We start from the raw sequence: 19,028 nt of genomic DNA, 5'->3' as shown, positions 1-19,028 counted from the left end.
GTAAATGAAGCATCTCAGAAAAAGGATTTCATTGAGAATTGGGGTCTTGGAAAAGGTAGCACTGAAGAGAAAGAATTTGACTGGAGTTAAAAGGGTAGGGGTGTGTGTGTGTGAATTTATTTAAAGTAAGGGTCTGTTTATTTGAAAGAGAGAGCAAGCGTATGAATCGGGGGAGGGGAAGAGGGAGAGAGAATCTCAGGCAGACCCCACGCCCAGCATAGAGCCTGATGTGGGCCTTGCTCTCACAACCCTGAGATCATGACCTGAGCCACCCAGGCCCACAACCCTGAAACTATTTAACCAGCTGAGCCACCCAGGAACCCAAAAGGGTTAAGGGGGCATTTTAGATGTTGGCTTTGTCAAGGGCAGAGATAGGAATGTACATGGCATCGCGGGGCTTGTGTATGGTCATCCGTTGACAGCAAATACTCTGACACACGTTGCTTAAGGACTAAATGTAAGGTGACAGAGGAATATGGACGTTAAAACACCTTATGATTCTCACTCATGGTCTAAAGTTCTTTGTTGAGAAAGCAACAACTCAGCGTGTATGAGAGACCTGAGCGATACCAGTGTAAGCGTGGGTTTAAGAGGAATTAGGAAATGGTCCTGGAAAGGATGAGATGGAATTGAAACTTCCTTTTCCTCATACTTTTGGAATTAACATATAGTTGTTATCAGTTGTGTTTCACATAATACTGAACAGGGCTAGATATTTAGGTTTTAACTTATTTCACAAGGGGACACGTGTTTCAAAATATTTTTCTCCTCCTTTTTTAGGTTATTTCATAGTAATTCTATTTCTGTTATCCCTGATGGAGCATTTGATGGTAATCCACTCTTAAGAACTATGTAAGTAGTTTTGAAAGTTTGTTTTAATAGAGAATCATGTAAAGCATGTCTGTATGATGCCAGGCATCTCAATGAAGAATGAAAATTCAGGCTTTTAGATGTATGGACTTTGTGAAGATAGATGCAGTGTTGGATGGCTTGTGAACATAAGAAAACTTTACTTTTTTTGGGTATTTTTACAGACATTTGTATGATAATCCTCTGTCTTTTGTGGGGAACTCAGCATTTCACAATTTATCTGATCTGCATTCCTTGTAAGTATCATACCAATTTTATTTTTAAATTTTTGTTCTTTTTTTTTTTTGTATTATACAAATTGTAAGACAATCTGAATATCTATGCAGTTGCTTTACTGGAAAACTAGAATGTATTATTGTAGCTCCAGAAGACAAAAATCTTTCTCCCCCCCCCCCCCCCCCGTTGGGTGAAAGTCCAAAGGACAATTCTGAAGATTTATGATGGTTCTTATTTATGTGAACACTTGGCCTAATTATCACAGTTTCAGGTGCATTCAAGAATTGAAACTGATTTTATTTTTAGGTGTAGTAGTTCTGACATTTTAACTAATTAATTAATTAATTTTAAAAGATTTTGTTTATTTATTTGACAGAGAGACACAGCGAGAGAGGGAACACAAGCAGGGGGAGTGGGAGAGGGAGAAGCAGGCTTCCCGCCGAGCAGGGAGCCCAATACGGGGCTCAATCCTGAGCTGAAGGCAGATGCTTAATGACTGAGCCACCCAGGCACCCTGTAATTTTAAACTATTCAAAAAATAAAACAAAAATATTATCTATGAAAACTTTTTATTTTAAATTAAATTACGTTTTCTCTCCCAATTTCTTGAAGAGTCATTCGAGGCGCAAGCATGGTGCAGCAGTTCCCCAATCTGACAGGAACTGTCCATCTGGAAAGTCTGTGAGTGTGGCTGTTTTTGAACAGGGGTAGTGTAAATATAACATGCGGGCCGGCTCAGCAGGGTGCTGGTGCTTTTTGGCGATGGTGCTGGGTTTGTGTCGGTTCCTGTATCTCTCTTTGTGAATAGCATACATGGAGATGTGTATTTATTGGGTTAGGGCTTAGTCAGCTCAGTAGCAGAGAGCCTGGTGCATGGATATTAGATCTGAAAAGTTCACTGAAAATATAAGCAGTAAGTAAATGCCAAATTTGAAGCAGTGCTTTAGGAACTCAGAAGTGGAGCAATTGATGTAGAGTATAGAGAAAGCTTTAGGGAGGAGGTGTAATGTTTTCAAAACTGAATACTGTCAGGTTTCCCAGAGCCGGGGGTTTTATTTAGAAAGGCAGGATTTAGTAAAATGGGGAATACTGAAAATTTCCTCAGGGGTGGAATGCAGATGATCATGTGTAGCTAGAATTGCATGTGTTTAATGGAATGTGGTGTGATATGGAGAAATTTGGAAAATCATTTGGGTCACGGTTTTAAAATGGCAGCCATCGAACATGGAACATTTGGTTATGGCAGTTCTTCCCAGTGGATGGTCTGTGAATGGGATACATATGGATCTGAGCTTTTGCTGACCTGAGCCCTCCAGAAAGCCAGAAAGAACCTGAGCTGGTTAAGGGTCTCCAGCCACAGGGAACCTTACCAGAGTAGGTCACATAAATGTTATGATTTTCACATGTGCCAAGATGTAAGGAAAAAGTGGTCTGGAAGCATTGGGCTCAGAAGTTTAAACTTGACTATTAAGGTGGTTTTGTTGTGTCGAGTACATGGCAGCAGGTGATGTTAGGACACGAGAGACTAGAGATGGGAAGAACCACAAGGAGGGCCTAGGAATAATCCACTTGCTAAGTGGACACCTTTAACACCACTGGCGTTCCTCCGAGTGGCCTGAGACTCTCTGCCTTATTCCATGTGTGATCTGCATAATAGCAGTAAAAATGAAGAGAGAATCAGATGCTGGACACACCAAAGGAAGAAAGCACAGGAATTGGTATTGACTACAGATGGGAGCGTGGAGAGGGAGGGAGGAAGAGAACATTTTCAGAATGGTGAGTTAGGTTGGCTGGGTTTGGAATGCAGGATGCTGAGTTGGCTTCCCACGTTTTTGGTATGAGGTGGTGTTACACGTGATTATAGTCAGGCTGTGCTGTGGATTAGTATTTTTCTGTTGGTCCACATGAGAAATCAGCCTCATTGTCTGGACAGTATTAACAATACTAACATAGTAAGGCTTTTCTGTCTTACTATGAAAATGAAATCCATAATGGAGGGCTTAATCCATTTCCCCACATACCTGACTTTAGGGAATAAGTAGGCAGCGGAATACACAGGCTTTAGTTCATAGGCAAATATCTGTTTCTTTTTCTATGTGAGAATAGCATTTTATTTACCCTCTCAACTTGAAACATTTCTTAGATGAACAATGTTTTTCCACAGGACCTTGACAGGCACAAAGATAAGCAGCATATCCAGTAACTTGTGCCAAGAACAAAAGATGCTTCGGACTTTGTAAGTTGGGTCCCTCTTCCCTTCTCATACTTTTTCTTTTATGTGCTTCACATATATTGTTTTATTTTTGATAAGCTATTTACATTAGCTGATTTTAGGGTAGAATTGTGTCTTATTTGTTCCCTTTAAGGAAATGAGCAGGTGTTTTCGTGACCCCAGTGTAGGTAACATTTATTTCAATTTGGCTTTAGAGTGATATGTATGTCACACATCTTGGGACTTCTGCTTTGAAAAAAGTAAAACCAGACTAGGCTCTTCCTTGGTATTTTTCCTGACTGGACTCCCTTGTCCTTATCCTAGAAGCCCCAGGAGTGTCAGCTTTCCACGTCTTTCTCTTTCATCCATAACCTAAGCAGAGCCCAAATCTTTCTTGGGTCAGGAACCAGCTAAGCATGGAGCTTTCCAAAAACTTTAAACTATCTGGAAATTAAAAGTAAATAAAGGGTATAAAAATGTCACAAGAACAAACAATTAAGTTTCTAAGCTGTTAATAAGTATTCAGTGGAGAGAGATAGTAACAAAATAAGTGACTGATTGATGAAGCAAGCCATTAAATGTTGTGGAGTATCAAGCACAGTGATCACTACTGAGGAAACACTGCAGTGGAATTAACTGAGAGTTATTGAGTCCCTGTACATGATTTAACACAATTTTTTTGAAAATGTGAGCTATGCATACCACCTCTCACAGCTTTATAATTAAATAACAGAGAAATTGTTTATGATACTATAAAAATATAAAAAATAATCTACCAATTACACATAATTTTATATATTTTCCGTATTTTTGTATATTTAACTTTATATGCTTCATGTTTTTAACAATTTTACTTAAAAATTGAAAAAGAAATAAATGTTTTTAATATATTTTATATTGTCTATACTCGATATTATGTATTTGAAATTTGCAAATCATAAGCCCGCTATATCACTGAGGTACTCTAGAAGCTTATAAGTCTTAGAAAAAAAATAGTTGTTTTCTTCAGCTCTCTATTATAGATCTTGGAGCTGCTTTCAATACTTCTGAGTATAGCTTCTTTTAACTTAGTGTTCTGATAACATAGAAATTAATTTGTTAATTTTTGTTGCTTTAAGGGACTTGTCTTACAACAATATAAAAGACCTTCCAAGCTTTAATGGTTGCCATGCTCTGGAAGAAATGTAAGTTGGTCTTTGACTTACTCTTTTTGCTGTGGTTTATTGTTGATTCACTGAACATGTCCTATTTTAAATAATGGCTTTAATATTTAAAAAATTAGAAATGTTAGAGAAATAGATGTGTGTAATCAGGTGTTCCTGTCAAATTGTACTAGCTATGGTCATGCAACCAGCATTTCTTAGGTATTTATCAGGCAATCTGGGAGACGTTATAGGGGGAAGCCTGTGTACACAAAAAGCAAACAAACAAAAACTGTTCCTGGATATTGAGGGAAATCAAACATGCATACCTACTGTGTATCTATAAGCTCTGGTGGCAGTTGATTGGGAGAAGGGAGAGGAAGGCATTAATTCTCCCGTTTCTGATCCCTTTCTTCTTCTAGCTTTCTTCCTGCAGTACTTGGTATGGTTATGTTGTCCTGGATCCTTTTTTACCATATTGTCTTCCTGCTCTCCTAAGTGGGGTTGTTAAGGAATTTAGATAGTATACATTAATTCCCAGTAAAATTTGGGAGGGGAATACCAATTAATCTAACTCTGTGATATTACGGAGGAGGAAATGGCAGTTCTTTTTACTTTCAGCAAACTCAATCATTGTTACTTATGAATGAGTATTTTTTTTTTTTTAAAGATTTTATTTATTTATTTGACAGAGAGAGGGATCACAAGTAGGCAGAGAGGCAGGCAGAGGGAGAGAGGAGGAAGCAGGCTCCCTGCTGAGCAGAGAGCCCGATGCGGGACTCGATCCCAGGACCCTGAGATCATGACCTGAGCCGAAGGCAGCGGCTTAACCCACTGAGCCACCCAGGCGCCCCATGAATGAGTATTTAAACTTAGGAAAAGTTGAAGAAATGTTAGCTTTCAAAATCGAAAATAATTTTCTTTTTTTTTCTTTTTTCTTTCATTACCCTTCCTCTTCCTTCTTTTCTTCCTTCTCCTTCTTCAGTTCTTTGCAACGTAATCAGATCCACCAAATAAAAGAAGGTACTTTTCAAGGCCTGATATCTCTGAGGATTCTGTAAGTTTCTCTCTGATTATTAGAAACAAAAACAGTTTTTGTCCAGTTCCAAATTAATATATCATTACAATTCCCATGATAGATATGTTTAAAGATACAATTTATTACGTGTAAATACTGTTCCAATTTTACCACATGGTACTTTATCAATACTCCACTCTCAGTATTTTTTTTAATCTTAGCTTTTTAGTTAGTATTTTTTACCTTTTACCTTAGCTGATTTATGATATCGTATGTTAGTAAGTGAAAAAGCATAACACATATAACCTGCGAGATGGAGTTTGCTAGTTTTCTTGTCATGCTAATGAGGTTTGCCACTCCATTAGGGCAGGGTTAGGCTAGGCAAACTATAGCCTATGGGCCAGGTCCAACCTGCCTCCGATTCTTGTAAATTAGGTTTTACTAGAACACAACCATGCCCTTTTGAGTAAGTGTTGTCTAAAGCTGCTTTCACCATATTATGGCAGAGTTGAGTAGTGGGGAGTAGAGACCATATGACCTATAGGTGAGAATATTTACTATCTGGCCCTCTACAGAAAAAATGTGCTGACCCTTATGCTGTGGTATGTATTGTCACAAATATAGCTAATATGCAGCAGAAGCACGCATTAGAAAAAATGTATTTGCATTTGAGTGTGTATTTGTGCCAAATATTCACTTAAGCACTTGGGGATAGAGAGGTGGCTAAGACAGGCCTTGTCCCCACCTTCACAGAGCTTTAGTGCAGAAAACACAATATGCTAAAATAGTGACCACTTTTAAAATACACAGCAAATTTAAAAAATTGAAGGTGAAGTGAAATTACATATATTGAATCCTGTCTTCCAGTAGATCCCCAGTAAGACAATGAAAATGTTTTCTACTGGAAGATACTTTATTGGAGCTTGGGATCTTTCCCTGTGCCTGACAGGCTTACTGTGCATGGGTCTGGGCAGTAGCGAGGAAGGGGACTGGCTCCTAGCTGCCATCACTTCTTAGAGCACTGATAAGCTACAACAATGAAAAGCTGGCCTTTTCATGATTTGGAACCAAGTTTGTCCAGTTGTCCTGTGATCCAGGAGATGGGTAATGGAATGAATTTATCCACCCTTTAAATTTCCATTAATGCTCCGTTTAAGGGTGGTTGCAGATTATTTCTCCATTTCTATTAAATCTGCAAGATCAGAATTTCTCAGGGTGTGTTTCTGAATATAGTACAGCTTTGGTGTTGATAGGATTTTTATTTCCTGCTCGGGAAAGAATGATATCTGAAGCCTTCTGGAATGCTCTTGTTTACATATTGATTATTTGTCTTCCCTCAGGGCCTTATCACTGACCTTTGAGAAAGCAAATACTATGAAACCTGTTTTCATTTTCAGCTTTGTCAGGAGCTGAGTTTTTCCTCACCTACTTAATAGTACCAAAGGTTATATCATATCATTTGTATTTTTGAACTGGTACCAGAAGGATAAGGTGGAGAAAATTCACAACTGTTTTGAAACAGATGCCAACTAGAATTACTGCTCCATGGAACCCATTCCAAGAAACAGATTTTTGTGAAGGGGAGGGATTCAACATAAACGTAAAGTTGTTGGTCAAGATTAATATCTTATCAGGGATACTGTGACTACCTCAGATTCCATAGTGTGGTCAAAGTAACTGCAATTTGAATTTATTTGAAAAGATTAACAATGCTACTCTTGTAATTGCAGAGATCTGAGTAGAAACTTGATCCATGAAATTCACAACAGAGCTTTTGCAAAGCTTGGGTCAATAACTAACCTGTAAGTTGATGATTTTATGCAGTAATATCTTGAAAGAAATGAACCATCTACAGAAACTTGTGTTTTAGCATTGTCCTATGGAAATATTTTTCTGTTCAGTTGTTCCCCTGTGTAAATGCTAAGCTGCATTCGTATTGAAATGGTTTCTTAGATGGCAAGAAGCATGCCCGATCTATTGTTTTACTACACCTTAACTTCCTTGTACAACTTTAATATTTGTGATGTTTACACATGTATAATATATAAACATATACATGTTTTTGTGTAACTTGTATCCTAGGAGTTAATTTGAAGTCTCATTCATATTTCAGAGATATAAGTTTCAATGAATTAACTTCATTTCCTACGGAAGGCCTGAATGGGCTAAATCAACTGAAACTTGTTGGCAACTTCAAGCTGAAAGAAGCATTAGCAGCAAAGGATTTTGTTAATCTCAGGTGTGTTTTTACTTATTTTTCTTTTTTGTTGAAGTTGTGGTGGCCCTCTAAATTATAGAGTATGCTAGTTTTTTTGCTGTGGTTCCCAGATTCTCTGGGAGGTTATAATTTAAGAGTATTTTCTACCTCAGTCCTCACAAATTTGGTAAAAAATAGAACATGAGCATTATTCTGTAGTTTTTGAGAACATGAATTAGAGTCCTGGAGACTGCCAGAGAGAGAACATAGCTGTTCATCAGACTGGTTTTTCCTATAGCAGATTTGTCATTAACGATGTGGCAGGAGCCCATAAGTGTGAACCTACAGAAAATTGGCACAGTGCTCTAATACGTTTATAAAGTATTTGATAAAGACATTTGATACCATAGATATAGGGTTGGGGATAGTACCATGGGAGAAGAGAATAAATATGTTTACTATAGTTATGTGAACAAAGTACATTCATTTAGTGGTAGAAAGTCACAAAGGATCTGCGACATTGATTTTTAAATCAAACTGCCAGTATCATATGATAAATTAGGCACGGTTAATTCATGTATAAAAGGAGTCTGATTAGACTTCACTTTAAATTGCAGCATTACCGCTAAATTTTAAATATGGGTTGTTTTAAATTGAGTTTTTAAAAGCATATCTTATATGAAAAGAGAAAGTCATGGTGACATCTGATAGGTGACATCCTTACCAATGAGGAAACAGAGGCCCAGAGAGGCTAATGACCAGCTTTTAAAGCATGTGACAGTCAGGTCTTTCTCTGGGGCTCTTAAAGATTGAAGTACTTTTTACAGAACAAAAGCATGTCTGTGAAGTTGTTATTCAACGTAGATTTTACCATCTTTTCCAGGTCTTTATCAGTACCATATGCTTATCAGTGCTGTGCATTTTGGGGCTGTGACTCGTATGCACATTCAAACACGGAAGATACCAGCCTCCAAGACCACAGTGTGGCAAAGGATAAAGGCAAGTGCATATACTTCTAAAAATAGAACACTCTTTATGGCATTAATTCAAGTCTCTGTTCTTGTGATCATTTTTGAAGGATAGATACAAAATATGTGAGAAAATGGCATTTTCTGTGTTACTGGCATCTTTGTTATGAAGCTTCATGCCAGCTGAATTTACATCATGCATGACAGAGAAGACTGCAGAAGAGTTTGGTTCTTTTCAACTGCGCAAAGCTTGAATTAAACACAGTTTATGTTATATATTCAGGTCCCACTGATGGAGCAGGTGTCACCAGCAGTGTGGAGAATGAAGAACATAGTCAAATAATTATCCACTGCACACCCTCCACAGGTATGCCCAACACATTTTGCTGCAGTTTCTTGTTTTAAATGAACTTTAGGCAAATATATCTGAAATGTGTGGGGAAACGTGCGATTTTTTTTTTAATAATAGGAGTGGGACACTAGATGATGTCATAAGGCCTTATGCCTCAAAGTGTGGTCTGTGTACCAGAAGCTTAGGCATCTCTTACAGAATCTCAGTCCCAGACTCATTGACTCAGGATCAGTGTTAACAAGCTCCCAGACAGTTATGGGCATTCAAAATTGAGCGGCAAAATTGAGGGCTTCATTAACTCTAGGACTAGTTCTAGAACTTACTGATCTGCAAGGATTTTTAGTGTTACTCCCCCCCCCCTTTTTTTTTTTTTTAGATTTTATTTGTTTATTTGACAGACAGAGATTACAAGTAGACAGAGAGGCAGGCAGAGAGAGAGAGGGAAGCAGGCTTCCCGCTGAGCAGAGAGCCCGATGCGGGACTCAATCCCAGGACCCTGAGATCATGACCTGAGCCTAAGGCAGCGGCTTAACCCACTGAGCCACCCAGGTGCCCTCCCCCCCCCCTTTTTAAATTCAACCTTCCTTTTCCTTTTCATTCTACTTTATTTCATTGAATTTTAGTAGACTTGGGAAGGTTACTAAAACGAGACCATATATTTAGTTCTGACATACTGTTGGATTAGACTTCATCTATGAGGGAAGATGGATTTGGAATTTTACTGTAAAAGAAAAAAATTGGCTAACTTCTGTGCTATGAAGTTGATTTTTTTAAAAGATTTTATTTATTAGAGAATGAGAAAGCACAAATGGGGAGCAGCAGAGGCAGAGGGAGAAGCCAACTCCCCACTGAGGAGGGAGCCTGATGTGGGGCTCAGTCTCAGGACTCTGAGATCATGACCTGAGCCAAAAGGCAGCTGCTTAACTGCCTAAGCCACCCAGGTGCCCCCCACTTGTTTTTTTAAGGATTTGTTTATTTATTCATTTGAGAGAGAGAGCACAAGCAGTAGGGGTGCAGGCTGAGCCAGAGGGAGAAGGAGAAGCAGACTCCCTACTAAGCAGGGAGCCCATCATGGGGCTCAGTCCCAGGACCCCGGAATCATGACCTGAGCTAAAGGCAGATGCTTAACAGACTGAGCCACCCATGTGCCCCAGTCATGAGCTTTTTAAGGGGCTGTGTTTACCTTCTTTTACTGCTTAGTACAGAGCCTATGTAGAGAATGAGCTGAACGTGACCAGATGAGTGAATGGAATTGGCAAAGAATCATTTCACCTTAAACAATGTATGTTGTCTAGTTTCCAAATAAATCACTGGAAGGTAATGGGGTCCAGCTTGCTCACTGCCCTTCCTGGGGTCCTTGTGCTGGAGGATGTACCTATGGAACTGACAACCCAGTGAGAAGGGAACAGCTTTATTAAAGGGGAGACTAGACCGGAACCGGCAGGGATTCTATTTCCTCCACACTGAATTTAAACCTTAGTCAGCCAGGAGGAACATTAGTTGTTGGTCTGAGCTCCTCTCCCCAGGCTGCAGGAGAGATACACTGTAGAACTGACTCCCCCCTCAGTTGTAGTAACACACAGACACCCAGGTGTTCACTCAGAAGCAGGACTTAGTAGAGAGTGGAGTCCTTGTGTTAAAACTGGAGGAGGCTGGGTGGAGCCTCCTTGCCAGGATTTTGAGGGAAAGTACCTCCACCTACCAAACACTTCCCAAAGGGTGAACTGTTCTCTCAGGTCAGATGAGCTACTACTCCCTCTTCCTTGAAAGGAGATGAGTTCAGATACAGAGATAAACGTGAAAGCTTTCTTTTAATACTCCCTGAGGTTGGGGGGGGGGAAATGAAAATAGTTAATTACTTAATTAAAAAAATTTTTAAACTTGTGATATTTGGGATATTATATAAGACATAAATGTTGCAGAGATGGCTTGTTAGATCTATGAATGTCTCAGTGATTTAAAGTGCTTTATGGGATGTATCAAACTTCATAACAGTTCAGAAGGATAAATCAGAACGTGTGTTTTAGGCAACTGTAATAACATAGTTTTACTGTGCTCTATAAACAGCATTTCATTTTTCTTTACTAATTTTAAAATAAAATAGTTGTCATTTGTGACATAACTAGCCTGTCAAAGCCCCTTACTAGAACATACAATTTAGTTACTGAATTAGTTGTTGCAATCCTAGTGTAAGTTTCACAGGGTTTTATTGGATATGGCTTTGTATGTATTTAACATCCATGTGGTTTTGCTCTCCCTTCACTATCTTATTGAATTAACATTTGTCAGGTCAATTGAACATTTTGACATCTCAATTTCTCTAGATGAAAAGTGGGTATAATTATACCTATCTTAACCTTCTTCATCAGGTTGCCCTTGAAAGCCATAATGTGGGAAAAAATAGATGTATACATGCATACATGTACATATATAATTTTCAAAAGCTGTATTAGGACTAGGAAAGAGGAAGAAAAGGACCTCTTATTTATTGAAGGCCAGTTATGTACCTAGTAACCTGCTTAGGTACCTCATGTATATAATTTTACTTAAGCTACACCATGCTATGAAATAGGCATTAATATCCACAGGCGAGAAAATGAAATTGATTTGGGTTTAAGCTGCTTTCTCAAAAAAGAACGGCAAGTCATGAACCCTAAATTAAAACCGTAGTTTATCTCATTCCAAGCCTTCAGTATATCAAGTACTCTTCATATATGAGACAGTGTAATTAATATATATGTGTGTGTATATATATACACACACACACACACACACACATATCCATATCTATATCTGTATCTATATATCTATATCTATATATCACTCACTGTTTGGGTTTACCAGATATTTAATAAAAGAAATTGAAGTGTGTTGTTTTTAAAATAGCCTAGTTCAATGTGTAAAATAGCTAAGAAATAGAAATCCTTTCAATTTGGTTCAATTCAATTTTGGTACCAGATTTAATTATTCTAGATTAACCTTCTTTAGTTTTTCTCTAAATCCATAGCATATGAGAATAGGGTGTTTTCTAAATTGTCTTTTATTTCTCTCTCTTGTTTTAGGTGCTTTTAAGCCCTGCGAATATTTACTGGGAAGTTGGATGATCCGTCTTACTGTGTGGTTCATTTTCTTGGTTGCTTTGTTTTTCAACCTGCTTGTCATTTTAACAACATTCGCATCTTGTTCACCGGTGCCTTCCTCCAAATTGTTCATAGGCCTGATTTCTGTATCCAACTTATTCATGGGAGCTTATACCGGCATCTTAACTTTTCTGGATGCTGTGTCCTGGGGCAGATTTGCTGAATTTGGCATTTGGTGGGAGATTGGCAGTGGGTGCAGAATAGCTGGGTTTCTTGCTATTTTCTCCTCAGAAAGTGCCATATTTTTATTAATGTTTGCAGCTGTCGAAAGAAGCTTATCTGCAAAAGAGATAATGAAAAATGGGAAAAGCAATCATCTCAAACAGTTCCGGATTGCTGCCCTTTTTGCTTTTCTGGGAGCGGCAGTGGCAGGCTGTTTTCCACTTTTCCATAGAGGGGAATATTCTGCATCACCCCTTTGTTTGCCATTCCCCACAGGAGAAACGCCATCGTTAGGATTTACTGTAACCTTAGTGCTATTAAACTCATTAGCATTCTTATTAATGGCCATTATCTACACCAAACTTTACTGCAACTTGGAAAAAGAGGACCTTTCAGAGAACTCACATTCTGGCATGATAAAGCATGTCGCGTGGCTCATCTTCACCAACTGCATCTTTTTCTGCCCTGTTGCGTTTTTCTCATTTGCACCACTGATCACTGCAATCTCCATCAGCCCTGAAATAATGAAGTCTGTTACTCTGATATTTTTCCCATTGCCCGCATGCCTGAATCCGGTCCTATATGTTTTCTTCAACCCAAAGTTTAAAGAAGACTGGAAGTTACTGAAGCGACACATTACCAAGAAAAGTGGATCGGTTTCAGTGTCCATCAGTAGCCAAGCCGGCTGTGTAGAACAGGATTTCTTCTATGACTGTGGCATGTACTCACATTTGCAGGGTAACCTGACTGTGTGTGACTGCTGTGAATCCTTTCTTTTGACAAAGCCAGTGTCATGCAAACACTTAATAAAATCACACAGCTGTCCTGCATTGGCAGTGGGTTCTTGCCAAAGACCGGACAGCTATTGGTCTGACTGTGGCACACAATCGGCCCACTCTGATTATGCAGATGAAGAAGATTCCTTTGTCTCCGACAGCTCTGACCAGGTGCAGGCCTGTGGACGAGCCTGCTTCTATCAGAGTCGAGGATTCCCTTTGGTGCGCTATGCTTACAATCTACCAAGAGTTAAAGACTGAATTGACATGTTTGTAACTTTCCCCCATCAACCAAAATCACAGCATTTATAGACTGAACCCTAGTCTGCTCTTTCATCTGGGAAGCACTTCTGTGATCACTGCCTGGTGTGTCACTTAGAAGGAGGAGAAGGTGGCAGTTTATTTCTTAAACCAGACATTTTCAGAGAACAAGTGCCTAAACTGTCAATCGATGAAAAATGCAATGTCCAAGCAATGTGTGGTCTATTTGGAACAAATTTATAACTTGAAAAAGATTTTATGTATATCATAGCAATATAACGTTAGGTTTTCCTGATCCGTAAGAAGCAAATTTAAACCTGTTTCAGAATTAAGCACAAGATGAAGAACAGCTGTTAATATTTTTTTAAGAATATTTGAAAATGTGATTTTATGTAACTAAGAAAAAGTCTTGCTAATTTTACCTAATGTTGCATCATTAATCTCAGGACAACTTACTGCAGGGCCAAAAAAGGGATTGTCTCCCAGGTAGAACTGTGAGAGTAGAAGAGTAGGCATTATCACCCAATTGCATTTTCGGGTCCCATCTTTGACATAATAGCATCATAAATTTTGTTTAAGTGACTTATAAATCTAAAACCTGAAGATGTTTTTAAAACAATATTAACAACTGTTAGATTTTAAAAGAAGAGCTGAACATTTGTTTTCAGACATTACGCATCTCTTTGGTGCAATCACAGTGATTTTTTCCTCAATGTCTTGTGACCACACTAGGAAGAAGTAAAGGACTAATGGTTGTGTGGGTTTGGTAGATTTGGATAAACTACTAGCTAATATGGGGTTGAACAGCATCTGAGGGATTTGATGGCTCCATGGAATGTTCTCATTCATAAACAGTTCTTTAATAACATTGGCTGTACCAACATTATCCAATTTTGTTGGTATGTTATCTATGGATAGTTTGAATTATACAGAAGATAAACTGGTAAATTATTGTGTCAAGGTGGAAGAAATTGGGAGTAATTATTGACACAAAGCACTTATCAGGGTTTCTTAGTGAGCCAGATTCTCCTAAACCTGTGCTGTTATCTGGTAGCTTCCGTACATTTCCCCCTTACTGTGATTTAAACACAAAAGAGCCTATGCAACAGTTCAGAAATTGTGTTCTTGTGAGACAAAACAAATGTGTTGTCAAAGAAAAAGAAAAAGGAATAAAGCTTAGGCCTAGGTCTTTAACAATTCAAAATTTTACTTGATTCTTATCTATGGACTTTTGACATGTCACTTTGTGGAGTCTTAAAGTTATAAATGTTCAGTGTGTTTTTTGAACAATATGCTAAATCAATAGCAAACCCACTGCCATATTAGTTATTCAGGATATACTAAAAAACATTAAGCTAGATTACAGTTTAATAATTAAACTGTATATACTGTGCATATAATGAATTTTTATCTTATGTAAATTATTTTTAGAACACAAGTTGGGAAATGTGGCTTCTGTTCATTTCGTTTAATTAAAGCTACCTCCTAAACTATAGTGGCTGCCAGTAGCAGGATGTTAAATTGTGGTTTATATACTTTTTTGCATTGTAAATAGTCTTGGTTGTACATTGTCAGTATAATAAAAACAGAATCTTTGTATATCAAAATCATGTAGTTTGTATAAAATGCAGGAGGGATTTATTTACAGTGTGTTGTAATTTTGTAGGGCCAACTATTCACAAGTTTTTAAAGTTGCTATCATGTTTGTATATTTACACATCTGATAAATATTAAATCATAACTTGGTAAAAATATGTAGCTAAAAGTTTTTTTTCCTCCAAAATTCAAGTCACTGAAAACTTTGCATTCATTTAAAATATAGAATAGCAGGTATATAAAATGTGTGGTAAATCATGCATTTACCACATTTATTTCTATTGGGAGATACACTATTGTAAGCTGTGTTTTGAATTATTAAAGTTCTAGAAATCTAGCAATCTATTTTGCCTTATTTGTAACTAGGTATGTTAATGAATTTGGTTAATGTTAAAGTAGGCAAATTAAACTATTTTTTTAAAACATAGAATGTATTATTTGGGGACGCCTGGGTGGCTCAGTTGGTTAAGCAGCTGCCTTCGGCTCAGGTCATGATCCCAGCGTCCTGGGATCGAGTCCCACATCGGGCTCCTTGCTCGGCAGGGAGCCTGCTTCTCCCTCTGCCTCTGCCTGCCATTCTGTCTGCCTGTGCTCGCTCTCTCTCCCTCTCTCTCTCTGACAAATAAATAAAATCTTAAAAAAAAAAAAATAAAAAAGAAAAAGAATGTATTATTTGTTTCAGGGGTACAGGTCTGTGATTCATCAGTCTTAACAATTCACAGCCCTCACCATAGCACATACCCTCCCCGATGTCCATCACCCAGACACCCCATGGCTTCCACCCCCTCCCCTCTAGCAATCCTCAGTTTGTTCCCTGAGATTAAGAGTCTCTTATGGTTTGTCTCCCTCCCCGGTCTCATCCCGTTTAAGTGAAGAGTATGAGAAGAAATGTTCAAAGAACACTGCTGATATATACAAGTAAGATTTTATTCTATCTTAAGTCTGAACCATACTCATGGAAAAAAAAATTGTGAAATTTAAGAGAATACCATGAATTAGATCTTTAGGTGGCTCAGTTGGCTGGGCAGCTGCCTTCGGCTCAGGTCATGATCCCAGCGTCCTGGGATCGAGTCCCACATCGGGCCCCTTGCTCCACAGGGAGCCTGCTTCTCCCTCTGACTCTGTCTGCCACTCTGTCTGTGCTTGCTCTGGCTTGCTCGCTCTCTGACAAATAAATAAAATCTTAAAAAAAAAAAAAAGCAAATGATTGGTGGTGGTGGTGGTGAGGTGCCTGATTGGCTCAGTAGCTGGTGCATCTCGATCTCAGGGTCGTGAGTTCGAGCTCTACATTGGATGAAAAGATTACTTAGAAATAAGATCTTAAAAAAAAAAAAAAAAGATTGGGGTGCCTGGCTGGCTTAGTTGATGAAACATGCAACTCTTGATCTCAGGGTTATAAAGTTCTATCCCTGTGTTTAATGTAGAGATTGCTTAAAAAAAAAAAAAAAGAAAAAGATTTAAAATCCTGCATGATACCAAATGTAGTCAGTGGCTGAAATGTTTAGATATAAATATTCACCATCATGAAGCCCTCATTTTACAGATGAGAAAATAGAGGGCTTGATGAAATTCAAGTGAATACCTAAGACACACACAACAAATTAGAAACCAAACCAGCACCCAGTTCCTCTTAACTTGAGACCTAGTTTTTTGGTTTTGTTCATTTGTTTTAAGCTTAAGTATGTGTCTAGAATTCCCACAACAAAAAGTGGAATAGTGTAATTATTCCTCCCATCCCTTCAGCCTTCAGCCCAGGTACCCATCACCCAAATGTGGCAATTACCAACAGCACATGGTAAATCTTGTTTCATCTCCGCCCCATTCACCTAGTTACTCACTCCCTCTAATCCATCTGCCCTTTGGATTAGTATTATATATTTAAGATTTATTTATTTTAGAGAGAATTTGAAGCAGACTCTGTGCTGAGTGCGAAGCCCAATGTCAAGTCCAAAATCCCACGACTTTGACACCATGGCCTGAGCCAAAACCAAGAGTTGAAGCCAAATCAATTGCGCCATCCAGGGATACCTGCCCCTTGGATTATTTTGAAGTGAATCTAAGACACTTTATCTGTGAATATTTCAATATATCTAGGGATAAATTTTTAAAAGTTGCCTAATATATTGCTACAAGGCTAAGTGGTAATGGTGTTTTTTTTTTTTTAAAGATTTTATGTATTTATTTGACAGAGAGAAATCACAAGTAGATGGAGAGGCAGGCAGAGAGAGAGAGGGAAGCAGGCTCCCTGCTGACTAAAAGCTCCCTGCTTTTACTAAGACTTGTGCTTTTTCCTATTTTGCTTCAGGTATGTCAGATTATATCTTTTGGAAATAGCTTAAATTTACCTCCTATGAAGCCCTGAAGTGGCCCTAAGCCTTTTGATGCTGTTACTGATTCTAAGGAGGTTCTCATAAATGGTTTTAACCAGATATGCTAAAATTGAATAATTGGGGTAGAGGACTCGATCCCAGGACCCTGAGATCATGACCTGAGCCGAAGGCAGCGGCTTAACCCACTGAGCCACCCAGGTGCCCCACGGTGTTACTTTTATAACAAAGTCAGACAGGGATTTTAAAGCAAAAGTTACTCTTATAACAAGGTTACAAAGCCAGGGGAAAAAAAAAAAGTTATCTAGAATATATATCATGAAAGTGAAAAGAAACGAGTAGTAAGAAGTTACTAAGTTAACACCCAAAAACTCAAGGGGAGAGGCCTTCTTTTGAGCTTATTTATACATTTATGTATAATTCTACCAAACTTGAGGGGTGCCTGGGTGGCTCCACTGGTTAAGTGTCTGCCGTTGGCTCAGGTCACCATCTCAGGATCCTGGGATGGAGTCCCACTGTCTGGTTCCCTGCTCAGTGGGGAGTCTGCTTCTCCCCCCACCCCCTTCCCCACCCCTGCTTTCTCTCTCTCTCTCTCTCAAAAAAAAAAAAAAATCTTAAAAAAGTCTGCCAAATTTGATTATGGCTTCTCACTCTCAGCAATGACAAGACACTAAAGAGACCACATGATTCAATTATGTTCACGTAGCAGCACCCATACCATGCATCTCTTTGCTTCATTATTTCCAGCGTTGCTATGGCATAATGCAGTAGTTGGCCATTATTTCAGGATTCTGAGGCATCAAGGAAAAGACATAATTTGTTTCATAAAACATTTTGAGGAGGCAGAGAAGTATATGACATTTTAGCTTCCTATACCAAGAGGCTAAAGTGGGAAAGTTTGGGAGTTTATTTATTTATTTATTTATTTTTTTTAAGTTTGGGAGTTTAAATGACACAATTTATCATTTATCGTTTTCTCTGTCCGGTCCTGTGCCAGAAACTTTATTATTAATGAGATAATATGACTGGGAGGTAGGTTATTTCCCTATGTTACAAAGGAGTAAGTTAGGACTTACAAAAGCCAAACAGCTTGTTTAAGAAGACCAAGTAAGAAAAAAATCACTGATTCAAATCCAGGTCACTTTTTGTTTTTACTAAGACTTGTGCTTTTTCCTATTTTGCTTCAGGTATGTCAGATTATGTCTTTTGGAAATAGCTTAAATTTACCTCCTATGAAGCCCTGAAGTGGCCCTAGGCCTTTTGATGCTGTTACTGATTCTAAGGAGGTGCTCATAAATGGTTTTAACCAGATATGCTAAAATTGAATAATTGGGGTAGAGAATGTAAACTAAGCCACTTTTATTTTTTGATTAATTTTATTACTCAGTTAAATATTTCTTCCATTTCCATTTTTGTTCCTACTGAAATTTTAACAATTAACAAAAGTTAGCATTGCATTAAAACAGTTTTAACCATGTGATATTTTACTAACTATAGCTACTGCCTTCTGAATTGCCCTCGGTTGCTATTATTTCTACCGTATCTAATTCTCCTGTGTCACCTTTTGCATATCTGAATTTCATCACGGACTCTCTATCACTCTGGTCAATAACAAAATTTGTGTGCTATTTTTGGCCTTTGTCAGTTTTCACTCTGATATTTCTACTAGCAATATGCATTATGACATAAATAGGACAAAAAGCCCTGTGTATTTACAAGTGTACAGAGTTTTGTCAGCAGGAGTAAAGCATCCAGCTTTATTGCCTATCACCTCTTTCTTGCTACCTTCAT

The 19,028-nt window shown here is 38.3% G+C and overlaps 1 protein-coding gene across 1 annotated transcript in view; it reads left to right on the top strand.

Moving 5' to 3' along the window:
- LGR4 (leucine rich repeat containing G protein-coupled receptor 4) overlaps positions 1-15,066 on the top strand; it is a 104,207-nt gene extending 89,141 nt beyond the window's left edge. The window contains exons 8-18 of the mRNA XM_044258989.1: positions 781-852; positions 1,035-1,106; positions 1,699-1,767; positions 3,251-3,322; positions 4,417-4,482; positions 5,426-5,497; positions 7,189-7,260; positions 7,572-7,697; positions 8,539-8,654; positions 8,907-8,990; positions 12,038-15,066. Of these exons, the coding sequence (XP_044114924.1) occupies positions 781-852; positions 1,035-1,106; positions 1,699-1,767; positions 3,251-3,322; positions 4,417-4,482; positions 5,426-5,497; positions 7,189-7,260; positions 7,572-7,697; positions 8,539-8,654; positions 8,907-8,990; positions 12,038-13,314 (2,098 nt within the window). The 3' untranslated portion in view covers positions 13,315-15,066. The remainder of the gene's footprint in view (positions 1-780; positions 853-1,034; positions 1,107-1,698; positions 1,768-3,250; positions 3,323-4,416; positions 4,483-5,425; positions 5,498-7,188; positions 7,261-7,571; positions 7,698-8,538; positions 8,655-8,906; positions 8,991-12,037) is intronic.
- Positions 15,067-19,028: the final 3,962 nt, after the last annotated feature.

This window comes from Neovison vison, chromosome 7 (genome assembly GCF_020171115.1).
Source record: "Neovison vison isolate M4711 chromosome 7, ASM_NN_V1, whole genome shotgun sequence".
NCBI classification, from domain to species: domain Eukaryota; kingdom Metazoa; phylum Chordata; class Mammalia; order Carnivora; family Mustelidae; genus Neogale; species Neogale vison.
This window is presented reverse-complemented; position numbering and strand designations above follow the sequence as displayed.